The sequence below is a fragment of the Lepisosteus platostomus genome, chromosome 19 (genome assembly GCF_059453375.1).
Source record: "Lepisosteus platostomus isolate fLepPlt1 chromosome 19, fLepPlt1.hap1, whole genome shotgun sequence".
Classification (NCBI taxonomy): Eukaryota; Metazoa; Chordata; class Actinopteri; order Semionotiformes; family Lepisosteidae; genus Lepisosteus; species Lepisosteus platostomus.
In genome coordinates, this window is record NC_142629.1 from 15,408,063 (window position 1) to 15,423,864 (window position 15,802).

General features: G+C 39.9%; 1 protein-coding gene across 2 annotated transcripts in view; it reads right to left on the bottom strand.

Annotated features, from left to right (window-relative positions):
- The window catches only part of pemt (phosphatidylethanolamine N-methyltransferase), a 64,822-nt gene extending 53,413 nt beyond the window's left edge, over positions 1-11,409 (bottom strand). The window contains exons 1-2 of one of the 2 annotated variants that reach the window (XM_088612203.1): positions 11,167-11,409; positions 8,483-8,586 (exon numbers count right to left, since the gene is read on the bottom strand). In XM_088612203.1, coding sequence (XP_088468329.1) covers positions 8,483-8,584 — 102 coding nt within the window. In that variant the 5' untranslated portion in view covers positions 8,585-8,586; positions 11,167-11,409. Of the gene's footprint in view, positions 1-8,482; positions 8,591-11,166 lie in introns of both variants that reach the window. The other variant, XM_088612202.1, reaches the window with a different exon arrangement.
- Between the last annotated feature and the right edge of the window lie 4,393 nt (positions 11,410-15,802).

Consider the following 15,802-nt stretch of genomic DNA (forward strand, 5'->3'; position numbering starts at 1 on the left):
GCATCTGTCTTGTCTGATGAGTTATGCAATAGACAACTGATATCCCTGATTTATTACAACAGCAGTTTTGCAAGCAGGAGTGACGTGCATCTCCAGTCTCCCTCTACAAGAAACAGTACAATCATTGAGTAAATCTTGCTGCCTGCTCAAGATTGTCACATTACTAAGATATTATCGCAACTTAAGTATCTAATCTTGAGAGCCCAGAAGCATCTTATGACTAAGTAGAGTGTGACTGCAAAGAGCATGGGAGATATTCCAATGTAGCACCCAGAGAACCACATCTCCAGGCGTAGCCTTCTCAATTTTGATATGTAAATTGAGAGAACGGCAAATAACAAATCCAGTTACAGTGCAGCAAGTTGTTTATTGCTACGGTCTATCTGTACAACTATGGTATCTATTATATCTATTTCATTTCTGCTCATTTTCAAGTCAAGCAATTGTCTTGTCGGCACCTCATGTAGAGCATGTCTGCATTCTGAGAACAGAGGTTGAAACACAATGTACAAACATACTTTTAGCAAAGCGAAATCTGTTCTAAGTCTCTGAGTGTCTCCTCTATTCGACTATAAACAAATCAACTGATATTTCTGGTTGTTTGCCGCAGATACTCGAATCAACAATACCGAAAACATCAACAAAGTATTCCAAGAACTTGGTCCATTCATGCACTAGGGGCTTAGTCAAAATTTGAGTTTACCTGTTATACTGTTGTTACAGTATGTTGTTGCTTTTGTCATCTTTGACTGAACTAAAACATGTCTACTTCTATTTCTTTCAGCTTCTGCTAATGTTAGTATGCAACCAGTTCATACAGGGAAACATAGCATCTAAATGGGGTCACCTGTAAGGCTCTAGTTCAGAGGGAATAGTTGCTCTTCGTGGTCCAGAAATGGCTCATTCAAACCTGGAGAATGTCATTAGCCGTTTTGCTTTTTTTTTTCCAAATGGAGTCATTGCAATTGACACAAAACCCAGGATCTGGGGTTTTGAAACCCAGAACTGGTTGGGTTAATGCTGACTAAGCCATCCTTCATTTGCTGTGGTACAACTGTAAACCTGCTGGAATGCTGTGAACGTGCAGTGACGTGTTATGGAGACGTGGAGACGTCAAAGAAATTGTTTGAGATCTTCCAAATTTAAATGCAAGGTAGCTGCTATAGAAGAAAAGACATGTTGTTGTGGATAATGTAGCAAGCAAAAAAAGCAAGATAAGGTTTGTGAGTCACTGAGCTGCTAAAAGTCAATATTCCATTCTTTACTTAAAAAAAAAAACGTGAACAGAAAACATAAAATGCAGGACAGGATTGCGGTGAAAATGCTTAGTTCACATAGAAGAGTATCATGGGGTCGTAAACACGCAGAATTACATGGTTTTAATTACTTTCCAGGATCCCTAACTAGTTTAAAGTGATTTTATCAATTTTCCAAGAATTTTAAATGATTTTATTCACTTGCCCGCCCAGAGATACCCCAGCTTGCCACAGAATAGGACCTGGAGTAGACTCCAAACAGACCTAACGTTGAGCAAACAATAGTGAAGGAAAACAAGTCTTTTTCACAGCCCATCTACTGCAGTGATGTGGTCAGATCAGTACTCTGTGGCTGTGACTTGTCTTCCATCCTGAGAAAGGGGTGACTTTCTGAATGGCTGTATAATTTGATTGGGTGTGTTTACACTAGAGGTTACAAGGTCACATTCCCCGATGTGGTTGGTCCCCCTGAAATAGAGCTAGTGTTTCTCTTCTAGAATGAAATGCACGTGTTACACTTCTAAATGATTTAAAATTGCCCTCCAGAATACAACTTTGAGTTAAATGACCAAATCATATTAAACCGTTCGGGGATCCAGACAAGTAACTCAGTATTATATTGACAGGTATATACAGGGAAAAGAAACCTATGGAGACAAAATGTGTCACTTTTGTTGTGTATTTGTGAAATATGTATTTCAGATCAAAAGATTAATTTGACGCAAAAGGACAGAATTTCAGCTTTTGCTTCTGGGTACTATTTTGCATTCGTGTTTTCCCATATTAGAACAATGTCATTTGTGTTCTCAATCCTCCCGATTTGAGAAGAGCATTAGTACTGGGATCAATTAGCTTGAAGTACATGAAACTATTGTCAAGTTAATTTTGGTTGCATACCCCTTACTTGCAATGACTGCTTCAAGACCGTAACCCCTGGACATAACCAATCTGCCTCTAATTAATCACTTGATCTGAAATACAAATTTCAGTAGTACACGGCAAAAATGACAGATTCCACTTCACTATCCCGAAACTTATTCTTTTCACTGTATGAATGTTTTTTTTTAAAAAAACAAAACGTTCTGATGCATAAGCCTGAACATCTCCTGCCGGTTTGCCAGCCTCAGAACTGTGCTACCTTGTGCAAGATATTGATATAGATTGATTTAACACAACATCGAAACGTTTCAGTCTTTGGGTTTTCAGTACATTGGAACCCTTACACCATCTGCTGCTGAAACATGAATCTTCCACAGCTGCTCATAATCACAAACGTCCATGGACATGCTCAAGGAACCACACCATGAAAGCAATCAAAGAGTGCTCTCTGACTGAGCCTCAGTAATTTAAACCATCTTGCATGTATGTGATAAGAAAGCAATGACAAACAAATGTACAGCCATGCTGGACTTAACGGTGTAATAAGTACACCTGCAGTTCAGAATATCACATGCAGTTTTTAATTAAAAGGCAAGAACATTTTCCCATATGCTTTTATAAGCCGTGTACTCATAATATTAAAAGGTTAGACAATAATAGTCAGGTACAGATTGATCTTCATCTAATTCTGGCACTATGGCTCCATTCCCACAATGGGAACAGTGTGTGCTGGCTTCCACTGCTAGACAGAGGAAAGCCGAGACAAACTTTTTGGTGATTAAGCACTATATTGTCCTGTGAATGTACTACTACATTAGTGATTAGTGTGTTCCTACAACATAACCATAGTGTCTCAACTTGTCCAGAACAGGCTCTAGTCACAAAAGAAGGATTTGTGATTGATGCTGTGCTGGTATATTACACTGTTTGAGTTAACAGTATCAAATACATACTCATTTATTTTCTGCATCACTTTTAAAAATGTCTGGTAAATTAGCAGTTCAAAAACAACAGAAATTACCTGCTGACAGTCAACAGGGCACAAAGTTCTGCATCGTGTCTGAATATCGAATGCACTACCTTGCAGGTACAGAGATATTCATTTCTAATTAAATAAATAATACATGATACAGTATGTAATAATATATAAATATCTCCCTCTACTTCCTGACCCATATCCACTTTCGCAGCATCTAAATTTCCAGTGGTATACCGATAAATGTCTACTGATGCATTCAGCATTTTAGAATAAGGGGAACAGTCACCTCCCAAAATATTCCTGTCTAAAATAAATTGCACATGCTAAATAAGCTACTGTAAAACACCGGAAATGGTAAACTATGAGTTACTGCTCAAATAAACCTCACAGATATAACAACGCCAGCTGAAGACCATGTTATCTGAGAAACAGGAGTGAAGGTTTTGCTTTGCTTGTGTTTTTACAGCTACATCATCAAACCACTCTTCTTTTCTGTTGTTTTATAGTGAGGTCAGGCACAGTCTGCGAGTAATAATGGCAAGCTGAAAAACCTCTGTTGTTTCAATACATTTTCAGTTTTATTTACTTAAAGCAACAGAGCAATTAGATGCACTCTAGCTTCAGTCTGAGTCTTTTCAAAACATTTCTGATTCACCTGGAAATCGACACAAATTATTGCAGATGGTAAAAATGGAAAGAGAATCCTAGAGATGCAAAAACATGAGCTCAGCACGGAGTTTGTACGTTCACGTTGGTGTGAGTTTCCTCTCACAGTCATAAGACATATTGGTAGGTTTGGGGGAAAACTGTCCCTGGTGTGAGTGTGTCCGCTCTGTGATGGACTGTTAACTGCTCCACAACTCATCTGACTTGTACCCATTGCTTGCCAGGATAGGCTCTGGCCCCCCAGTAACCCTGTACCGATAAATCAGTTACAAACCAGATGGGTGGAAAGCTTAAAACGAGTTGCCAGCACAGCTGGTGATCTGTCAAAACAAGCCTTTGTACCATTTTTTTTTTTTTGCCAAACCAAAGATCAACATAACCCCGCGAGCCAAAAGCCGAGTTCTTTTACAACTCCACAGAGCAACGCTGGGTTTTCTCTTGCGTCATCCCTGCGTTGTAAACGGTAATGGCTCTTCTAGGGGCTGGCGCGACAGAGCACGGCAAGATGCAAAACATGTCAAATGCGCATTTACCCGGCTTATCAACGAGTTCAACGAGAAAACAAAACAACCGCACATGTTGACACACTCCTAACTGTGCCCAAATAGGCAAGTGGAAGAATGCTGAGTTGCTACATGGGCAAAAGTCAAAGTGGGGGTGGCTGTGGAAGACCACCTTGGCTTATGTCACATCTGCCATGCTTGTTTCCAACTTTGCAAATTGTAAAGAAATGACCCAAGAAAATCCTAGATGATGGTACAGAACCTGCAAGACGACAAAAGGTTCCCAGTTTCTCCCATCCTAAAACCATATCTGCTCCATCAGCTCCCCGTGGGCTTGCTAGGGGTTAATTACCAGAGCTGCGTCACTCCTCCCTGCCCTGATTTAGGTTAAGAGTGAGGTGACACGGTGGCCGGGTTAAATGAGGACATGAGTGATTTTAATATCTGTGCCAAAGTAAGGCCTGTAACAGCTGGATCGGGTTAAGTTAATGGCTGGCAAGTTGAGAGACAAAATTCAGATGCTAAGTTTGACAAACAGATAAAAAACAAACAAACGGGGTGCTTGAGTACACAAAAGCACCTCTTAATCTCAGAATGCCACCCTAAGACATGACCACTTTCAAATGCTTCGTCTAGACGGTTGTTAGATACTCTACACCCAGCAATTAGAACTGCAGAAACGTCGCGAGTGCAGTTCGAAAGCCGCAACGTGCTTAATTAGGCACAACAGACACAAAGCCAATTTTCTTCATTGTCTGGAAACGCTTTGGCAACCAAGTGTTGGAGCACGGAGCAAGCCCTTTGTAAGACGAGAAAAATAATTTTCTCACGCACAAGTCATCGACTGGAGAAGAATAGTCTACACTGTACATCTCAGATCTGCTGTCATAAGCAGTTTGAAGGAATTACTTCTGGAGAGGTGTTGGTGTGTGGCTGGGCAATGAGATTTCTGTGCTTCACACAAAATCCACATCTAAACGGTTAATCTTTTGAAGATGCCGAATATCCACACCAGGATGCTGATACCGTTAGGTGTATGTTTTGAACTGCAGAAATTAAAGATGGGCAGATTATGTAATATCGCAACCATAGCATTTCCAGTTTATTAATTAAACGAAAATGAGACAAAATAATTCAGTATTCTAGTGTGTTTATTGGAACATGCTGTACCATTAATAAACCTCACAGCATCCCCCCCAATACTTTCAACTTCAGATGTGATCAGTGGGTGTTTGAAAATGTTTTGCATTTCCCTGAAGGCATGTTACTAGAATATGGAAAGAAAAAAATGTTCTTTGGAGGAACCAACCTCTTCCTTAGAACTTTGTACTTATCAATATGCACAGAGCCTCAGGACCATTATACTGACAAGGCAGACTGTGTTTCGCACAGAAAATGATCATTTGGGCTTTCTGGGTCTTGAATCAAGCACCTCTGTCAATCATATGCAAGCTAGAATTTAACAAAATGCAGAAAAATGTTCTTAAAGAGCAAGAAGCAGAGATGTACACTGGATGTACTTGCTTGTGTATGAATTCAAGATTGGAGAACCCATGGAGTTTATTTACAGAAATGCAGACTTGGCACGTATACTGTAGTTCTTCCCACCACTCTTTGCTGTGTCAATGTCACATGGCATCACATACCTTTAAAGTAACCCCATGACTTCTAGGTTGCCAAACCCATGGCAAGCCCAGGGCAGATGATCAAGCCAGTTTAACAGAACCAAAATGCCGACAGAGGGGTCTAATGAGTGGCTCAATGGGTAAACAGAGCACTGACTGAGCTCTGTGATCGCGGGTTCAAGCCTGGGTTGTGTCACTAGCGGACTGTTATTGGCTGGGCGGTGTTGGGGAATAGGATGTGATGTGATTAGCTGACCAGGGCTCTTTCAGTTTTCAGTGACAGTATGACCCCTATGGCTACCTAGGTACAGGCATGCTTGCAGAGCTGTTTGTGAGGGCTGTAATCTCTGATGCAGGGCTCCAGAGAGTTCTCTCCTTTACGGGTAATGGGGACTCCCCTCCACCAGCACCAATGTGCAGTCCCACCTGCTAGCACACCTACTCTTTTAAAAAAAAAACACCCTGGGATTTTTAATGATCACAGAGAGTCCAAATGATGGCACCTTTTTACAGTATAGTGTCCCCGTTACTATACTGGGGCTTAAGGACCCACACAGACTGCAGGGTGAGTGCCCCTGCTGGCCCTCCTAGACCTCCTCATTTTTCCCAGGAGGTCTCCCATCCAGGTACTGACCAGGCTCACACCTGCTGAGCTTCAAGGTGTTGCCAGTTGGGAGTTGCATGAAGAAAAATGCAGATAAAATGGGAGAGAAAAAAGCCAACAGCAGGTGGGGAGGAGGGAGAGTATTCAAACTTCCAGCAAGATGCGGCAGTCTGGAGGAACTTTACAAATCCCTTTCTTTGCAACTAATTGAATGTTGTGGTTTTGCGATGACAAAATGGGCTCCTCACTGCTAATGCAGAAATTGGGGGTGATTCATGCAGTGCGCCGAACACTAAGGCATTAAAAATACATTCTGAAGTGTTTCTGAATTGTAACTAATGGGTTTAAAGTGCGTTTCCTGCTTGGGTCCTTGCTGTGCTTTGTTTCTCATGCAAAACGCTTTATTGTAGCTGGCCTTCCCGTGCGTCTCCTTACTAACTTAATTTACCACAGTGTTGTGGGCTTGACTGTGCCTGGTAATTAAAAGGGAACTTTTAGCCTCATTTCAGTTCAGGCAGAGGGGTGGAAAAAGAATATTTCCAAACATTCTAAAAACCGTTTTGATGAAGGCAGAGATTTCCATTTTATTTTTTTTGTCCTCTTCGTATCGGCAACTAACCACCCATTGGTCCTCTGGTCCTCAGAGAGCCATGTACTATGCTTCTCACTCCTCCTGAGTACTCAGATCTGTCCTAGTATAAACCAAACAGGGCTTTTTTTTTGTCATTTCCCCCCTCCAATGCAAAACGTATTATTTTTTGTAAAACCAAAATGGCTCAAAATGTCCTTTAATAGCTCTGTTAAAACACACCGTGTGGAAGTAAAGAAAACCATCCTGCTACATATTGTATCTGGTTTGGTTCCCGTTCAATTTTTTTTAATCTCACCTGCTAATGGCGTATTCTAAGAAATGGACGTGCCCCAGTATTTGAAAAGGAAATTAATGTTTTAACACAAATTTCAAAAACAGCTTGTGCGCTGTCCTTCAGTGAGGTCTGAGTGATGCCTGTGTATTTTATACGGTCACTGTAATGACGGTCAGAGAAGTGGACATTTCCTAACTCTGCCTTGGTCTTAGTCAAGTACTGTGTGGCGTCCTCACTGAAAGGCACAGCATGGACATATGTAAGAGAAACTATACCAAAGCCACCCACATTGCAGCCTCTGCAGACACTATTACTATTCAGAAAATACGCTTGATGCTTAGTCAGATTAAATTTAAGCATCTACCTCTTACTTTTCAAGCCGATAGCAAGAGAGGAACAAAACAGGGATTGTATCAATAACTACAAGGCACGGGTGTTCTTCTGAATATGCCAAAAATTAGTTCGTCTTTATTCAGACTACATAATGAACACATGGGAGGTATCTCTCCCTTAAATTATCAACATTGAAGAGATGCTGGAGAGCAGTTGTTTTAGTAATTAACAGCTATTTGTTTCCTGCCAGCCTGCACAGATATTGACTTAGAAAATATTTGAATCACATGTCGTGTAAGCTTTGGAGCTGACACCTAGATGTCACTATTCTTAAGGTGTATTAGAATCTTTATTTTTCATAACAGAGGTTAAATTGGAAGAGAAAACCGTGATAAACATGTTGAGAGATTTAAGAGCAGATCTCTAAGAGCTTACAGACATGTAGCCTTAAGACTCAGGAGTACTGAGCTCCAATGAGCTAATAATGCAGTTCATTATCTCCAATCCCTTGTTTTATCAAAGAATAACAAACCTAACAATTTAATAACAAAGAACAAAATACCGCATTGGCTGTAGCTCATATGTTCCTGTGTTATTCTCACTAGAGAATGAATACTCCGAAGTTATTCAAAAACACCACCTGAAGTCTAAATTTTACATCTCTAATTTCCCTGCTCCACATTTCAAACCAACTCTGTCACTAGCAGGGGCTAGTGCAAGTTTAGATAAGGTATCAGTGTACATACATATACAAAGAAAAGGGCTACTTACGACATTCCAGAAGAATGGATTGAAAATAATGGCAAAAACAGCTACAGAAAATTGAGCATCTGTCACATCGACGTAGTGGAGGACTTCTGCCATCACTGACATGTCTATCTGAAAAGAAAACCCAACTGTGAAAAGCTCTAGCGTATTAAAAAGTAACACCACATGGAAGATAACAGGCCAGCTGTGCATAGCAGGTTGAGCTATTCCAAATTGTATCATTAGTCTGCATTAGCTGAACCTTACCATCCTATTTTATTTAGTATTCTTTGCTACACAGACAGATGGGTTAAGATGGAAAAATTCATACCCAAATATTTGGTCTGAGAAATTGCATCTTGACAAACAAAAACAGTGACATGCGTTACTGCTTTTGAGTAGCATCAATTCATTCTGAACAATTGTCTGCAGCCCATTCAATGACCACAGAGTCTTGTTTTTCACCCATCCAACCATTTTCGAACCGCTTCTTCCAATAGAGGGGCATGGGGGATCTGGAGCCTATCCCAGCAAGCAAGGGGAAAGGGACAGGATAGACTGGTGTTATGTCCGACACGACACACATGACTTCCTGCATAGTTTTGGTTTCTGCAGATCGGTGTTAATATCAATTTATAGAATGGGATGTTCCTTTTGGTAGAGATCTGTACCTGAGTGTATATCTAGCCTGAGACACATCCTCTAGATTTGTAATTACTAGGCAGATATGCAATTACTAGGCAAACAGCATCACGATTTATCAAACGCACAACGTGCAGATGAAAACCGAAGCATGTGGAGGAAACGCAGGGAGAACAGACAAACTCCACACAGACAGCGCCACGAGGCAGCAATGCCAACCACTGAGCCAGCCCAGACTGTTTTCTTTCTCTTTCATTAATTAATGACACATGCCACCATTTCAGTTCAACCACAGGCCTACAATGTGGAAAACCCTAGAGGAGTGACAATACAGTGCACTTCTGAGGAGCTGTACATGTAACAGCAGAAGATCCAGACTGCAGTCGACCATTCTGTGCTCTTTTTCAAGACCATTGGTGTGCATACATACACACGCATCGGAAAGGGGTTTTAATTTGCTGAATCCACAGAAAGGATCAGAATGTTCTTGGTCTAGCAATAAAAATAATGAATTATTCATATGTATTTACACAGTATAATGACTTGCAGCCAAAACTAGATTTAAGAAGGCAGAATCATACTTAACACATCTGCTTTAGAAATTCAGTCGTCATGCCAGACACTAAAGAGTACTAGAATCCTAAGCTTCTGAAGAACATAAAGAATTTAGTTTAAAAAGATGGAATTTGAGTTTGTAAGTACATATGAAATGTCTGTAAACTATCTGGGCTTCAAAGAGGAAGAAGAGAAGATTTTCAGTGAGCAGTGACACTACACTGGAAAAAGCAAGATGTGAATACTGGCCTCCAATACATGAGCACTTCTTAAGCTTTTTTTTACACATAAAGAAAAATCCAGGCCATAATTCAGGCATGTTGAGATTGTTCTTAAGATTGAGGGCTTTGTACTTGAGTAGCAAAATGCTCTCAGATGGCAGAATGCCTCTGTTATACCTTCATGCTGAGATACTGTAGCATATTTGTATTGTGAAGAGACAGAAGGAGTCCCAGTTACTGTACGTGACAATACCGCAGCAATAATCAAATGAAATCCCAGTCTGCCTTTGCTCACCATGATTGTATCTTACATTCTGCAGCAAAATGTTGATTAAAAAAATTGAAAAACAGGCGTTGCAAGTCCCACATCATTAATCTGGAATTTGAACCAGCAGAAGCATGTAGATACAGAACACAAAATGGGATCCAGATCATGTTATTCATGCAGACCTACAGTACATACAGTATGTGTGGAGTTAGGAAACTATCATAGAGATAGACTTGCATAATTTAATGGTTGTTCACGTGTTTTCCCATTACAAGATATTGATACAAGCTCATATTGTACATATGATTGCAGTTAACAACGCATTACTGAAGACGGAGGCTTCTAAGTGCAATGCAATGCACTCTTCTTGCACTCAATATCAAATATAACTGTGCAGCTTGACAGACTGTGTATTGCACTTTCTTTCTTATACGGGCATCAGAATTATGCAAGCATGATTTAAAATTATAATAAATCTATCTGCTTCCTCTGAAATCAAAAGGATATTATTCATCTCGGGACATCAGTGCCTAGCTGGGGAAGCTTGTCAACATCAGTGCCCTAAAAAGACTCCTTGCTAGATCGTTGCTAGGCACCGGCTGTAATTACTTCATCTTCAGTGAGCGGCTACAGTCGCAGATACCGTCAACATGCTCTGTTCTTGCCCTAATGCTCACATTATTTACCTGCGCAAGATTAACTTCCTGTTGTGTTTTTTTTTCTTTGGTGGGTATGCAACCAACTTCAAGTTTTAATAACAAACGACGTGAATATGGCATTTGCATAGAATACATTAGCCTGAAGTCTAAAATGCATATTGGGAACTGCGTAAACACTGGAAAAAGAAGTGGTAGGAGTTAAAATGGGATTTAAACCACATATTCCCATTTAACAATAACTGCGTTTTTATACATTTCTTAAAGCGGATTGAATGATGCATTCAAAGATGCGCCGGGAATGAAGTTTATTTTCATTCATTTTTTATTAAAATAGCGAAATATCGATTGCACGCAAACGTGTACCTTGTTGTAATCCAGGTTATTTAGCCCTCCACAGCAATCCAACAGGGATGTTTCTGTCTGAAACGCAGACGCAGCGTTCATACAAGATTATTACGTGCAAACAACTAACAAAGAGAAAAGAAATATCTAGAACAAAAGCAGGTTTATATGTCTAATGTAATGACATTTATCAACTTCCTAATTTTTTAAAAAACACTTCATACTACAACTGACATCACACTCAAACTCCTCCTGCATTTCAGCATGTATGTATTATGGGTAACGTAGTTGACTTTATGAGGGCCATTGTCTGATTTCCTCAAACTCCCAGGATCCATTGCATCTCCTTGTATTTTCTCTTCGTTCTCACCTTATAAAATTCTGATAAGTGATCTGTTGACAAATGTGGCTATCGGGGCACTTCACACTGAAGAATCTGCAATGCAGACATTATAGTTTGCTCTTGTTACCTCTGTTCTTACAATTATAGCTAAACCGAAATTAAAATTAACTTTTTTTTTTATTTTGCTCCAGGGATCACCTTACGTTTCTCGGTAAATCTCCACCTGACAGCTCCAACACATGGACGCTGTTTTTATTACTATGACAAAATAATTACGAGAATCGTGCTTACACTTTTAAAAATGTTGTAATGATTTATTACGTATAAATATAGATTGCGGCAGTTTTCAGTTCTGCAAATCGGAATCAATATAAAAAACGTGATTTGTCTGCGTGTATCTAGCCTGACACCTATCCTCTAGATACATTTTGCAATTGCATCAAACAATTGGTTTGACTTAGTGGGCAAAGAGCATCTTGATGAATGAATGGTGGTAAGGCTCATTATATTAAGGATATCAAATGTAAAAACAAAACTGTCATTAAAAAGTTGTAAAAAAAAGCGTTTGTGACTTATAAATATGGAAAGAAAACGTTAATATAATATTAGTGGCAATATTTAATATTAGTCCAAAGGAAATGTGTTATTCAAGACAGATTACAGAAAATCAAGTTCAATACTTTATTGCTACAACAACCAGTTGCACGGAACTAATTTGCTCATACAATTAAAGACATAAAAATGCACACCAATAAGGGATAACATCCACCCAACACATTCACAAACCATCCTTAACACACACCGGTCGTAAAATAATTAAAAGTCAGGACCGATAGAATACCAAGGAGCCGTGTAAAATGCATAAAATACCAAAACGGGTACATTTACCCAAAACTAACTTCTGAAAAACAGGGGCAAGTCCAAATTTCGTGTTTTTTGAAAAGTGCCCATAAGTAAAAATTGTATTATTCTTTCTACATGAACAGAAGCTTGTGCCTGACTGTTCATTTACTGCTTACTCCAGTACTGGGTGGCAGTGAGCTGGACTCATGGCCATCACAGTACATCTGACCCTACATATCACACCCTCACACCTGTAGAAGGCTCCACGGCCGATACGTTGTTTTCTTTCTTCTTTTTTTCAGCATGGAATAAACCTATTACTTGTTCCTTTGCAGCCTACGCATGCTGACGCAGCTCCCCACCTGAACTTTATAAAATATATTTTCTTACATTTTCTATTGATCCATGAGAATCCATTATCACCAGTACTACAATCTAGATGTGCAAAGTGTAATTTTATTTAAAAAGCTATATCCTAAATCGCACCTGGAATCACTCCAGTGAATCAGACTTCTGAGAGAATGTCTTTTTTTCCATTTTCACAACCTTTTAAAGACTGCACTATGCCCAGGGCTGGATTTTGGTGTTCGTAGGCTCCAGGCACTGTCACTCTGAAATGTGTAAAACGAGGGGTAAATGCCAATTGAATGACGTCGATTGACGTGATGCACTTTAAACTCTTCTCATGCTAAACCACATGATTGATGAAGCGAGTCTAGCGACCATCACTTCGATCCTTCTAGTTTCTAGAAGAGCCGCTAGATAGCGTGTGATTATTGATTGGGAGCACCTAGAGTCGATCGCAAGCCTGTTGTTTCAGCTCGTTTTTTGTTAGTCACTAGTGTTTCCCTCCTTTGTAGGCCCTTAAAATTTCGTAGGCCCTAGGCACTGTGCCTAATGGGAGATCCAGCACTGATTATGCCTTGGTTTTGAAGATTTTTGCAAACAGAAGGGATAAAACAGCGAAAACTAAATGAACTGGTGAAAATTTGCACTAAATAAATAAGAGACGTTTACTTGCGTACATTTATCACATGCAGAGATGTGTAGGTCACAGATGAGAGGGTTTGATTTGTGGTTGGCTCCCTGTAAGAAATTCTGTCTACATGACAACAACTAATCTTTTGTAACACCAGAGCCACATGATTCAGAGTTTGAAATTGAGACGTAACCCCCCAGCCAGTGTTTGGATTCAGAAGACTTGCACAGCTTTCACACCAAGACCCTGTATGTTTTTTTAAGTTTGTATGCATGCATAATTGCTTGTCCTCGGAAATTACATTTGCTTCCTTTAGTCGTCCCTCCACCTCTGTACAGCTGAGAGGCCTTGATTCATCTGCTGAAAAACTCTCCCACATCTACCTTCCCATTGTTTCTGTGTGACAGGGCTCTGTGCTCTGAAGTGCAATCTAGACAGTGTAAAATACTGCTGCAGCAGTAGACAGAGTCTTTTGATGTGGCAGAGCTATCTGCTGTTGAGGGAGTAGCCCGTGTCTGTTTAGAGCCCACAAGTGACCAGTATCAGGCCAGGGGCAGGGAGAATTGTGTTTTTCATATCTGCCCCAACCATAACCTTATGGCTCATATCTGGTCATTAAAATTTGTCGGGTTATGAAAATACTTCTTCAGAAATGTAGCAGAGAGGAGTACCAAAGAGCCTCACCATGATACACAGTCTTCTAAACACAACATGAAGCACGAGGATGAAAATGGTATCAGACAGGGTGTGACGGGATTCATTTGTTTGCTATGACAGAACAAGAAGAGTCTGTTTGGCCCATCTAATTAATTGACCTGATGACCTCATGCAGCCATTTCTTGAAAGAAACCACTTGTGCTCCCTAGTTCATGTTTTTACTTTTTCAAGTGAATGTTTAAGTTGTTTAAGCTACGTGTGAGGAATTCAAAAATATTCCAAATCTCCAGATTAACAAAAACTATAGCAGAGTCCATGAAGGACTTCAAACAGAACAGCTAAGATGGCCTAAAACAAGCACGATATTACACCTGCTCGGTCTCCGACAGGAAGAGGAGACGTGAGAGTAGGAATTTAAGAAAAGAAAGTTTACAAAGAAAAGAGTTCGATAAGCAGATAAGAAGAACGTATCCAAAACTGCGGGCACAATTAACAAAGAGCATCTGTCCGATCTAGATATAAAAAGTAGAATTTCAATTTGAAGTCTTGACTCATAAATATTATTTGATATATCAAAAAATTATATTAAATTATATTTAAAAAATGCCATGATCATACTGCACCACCCGCACTGACATTGACTTTATTTCAGAATTTCAATGTTGAGATGCTTGTTTTCTTTTAATGACCTGCCATCAGCCAATCCCCAAAGGTGCGATACTCGTCTTTCAATCCATTCGCTGTCGCAAAAGGTTCCTGAACAAGCAAACCACACATGTGATTTTATCTGAAATGTGGACTCTTCTTCACACTGAGTGCCCCAAACTGCCCGTAAAAAGCAGTTCACCTCCGGAGGAGTGACGTCTCTCTTGCTGACAGTGCTGCAGGCTCTGGCTGACCTTGCGAGCTCCAGCAAACTCAATCCCAGTGCCGCTGAGCTCATTCTGTGCCACTGTTTCCACAAATTCTGCAACACTCCTGCTGTATCATAACTGGCTTAAAGACAGCCCAGACCAAAACCTGCAATGTCTTAATCAACAGGGTTGGCTTCTGTGGTATAGGCCCCATTTGGCCATTTACAATGAAATGGTTTCAGTTTGTATAATTTATTTACAGTCCAGGATCAAGTGCAGTAACAGCAGCAAACGACAAACCAAACACCCCTTTAAGATTTCCAATGTACTGTAAGTATGTTCAGTGGTGTAGCTATACAATACAAGACACTTTTACAAGAATAGGCCGTATATACAGTACAAATCGACTTCTGTGTTCAAGCATGATCACTCCTGTCGTAGTACTATTTGAGTGGAGCACTGTAAACCACTATATGACTTGAAGGATTTGATTGCTTCTCCTTACAAAAAAAGGCATCAAAATATTCATCATGTTTGTCCACGTGTTTCATAAAATGCTTGTGTTAAATACCTCACTGGTTTTTACGGACAAAAAGAAGTAAACTGTTCTCGCCACTGCAGACAGTTTCAGTCATAGTTTTTTTTAACACAATCGGCAAATGTGATATTGAGCACAGTTATTAAACTGAAGGAGCAATGTTCTCTTATCCTCTATCCAATCTCAAGAGGGCCAGTGTGACCTGGATACAATAATAGAGAGATCAGCGTAGCAGGAACTAGGGTTGTTCTTTTGCTGCATGCTGTAAGATCAGGTGGATCTTGAGCAAAATTGTTCTCTCTTGCCTGAATATTTTTTTAAAAGACATTCTGGAACATATTCATGAGGTATTTCACCCTCTGTGGAAATTACCGCATCTTTTTAATTGCTCTTTGTGGAAGACAAACACAACACAAACTCCTTATATTACATCATATCAGAAA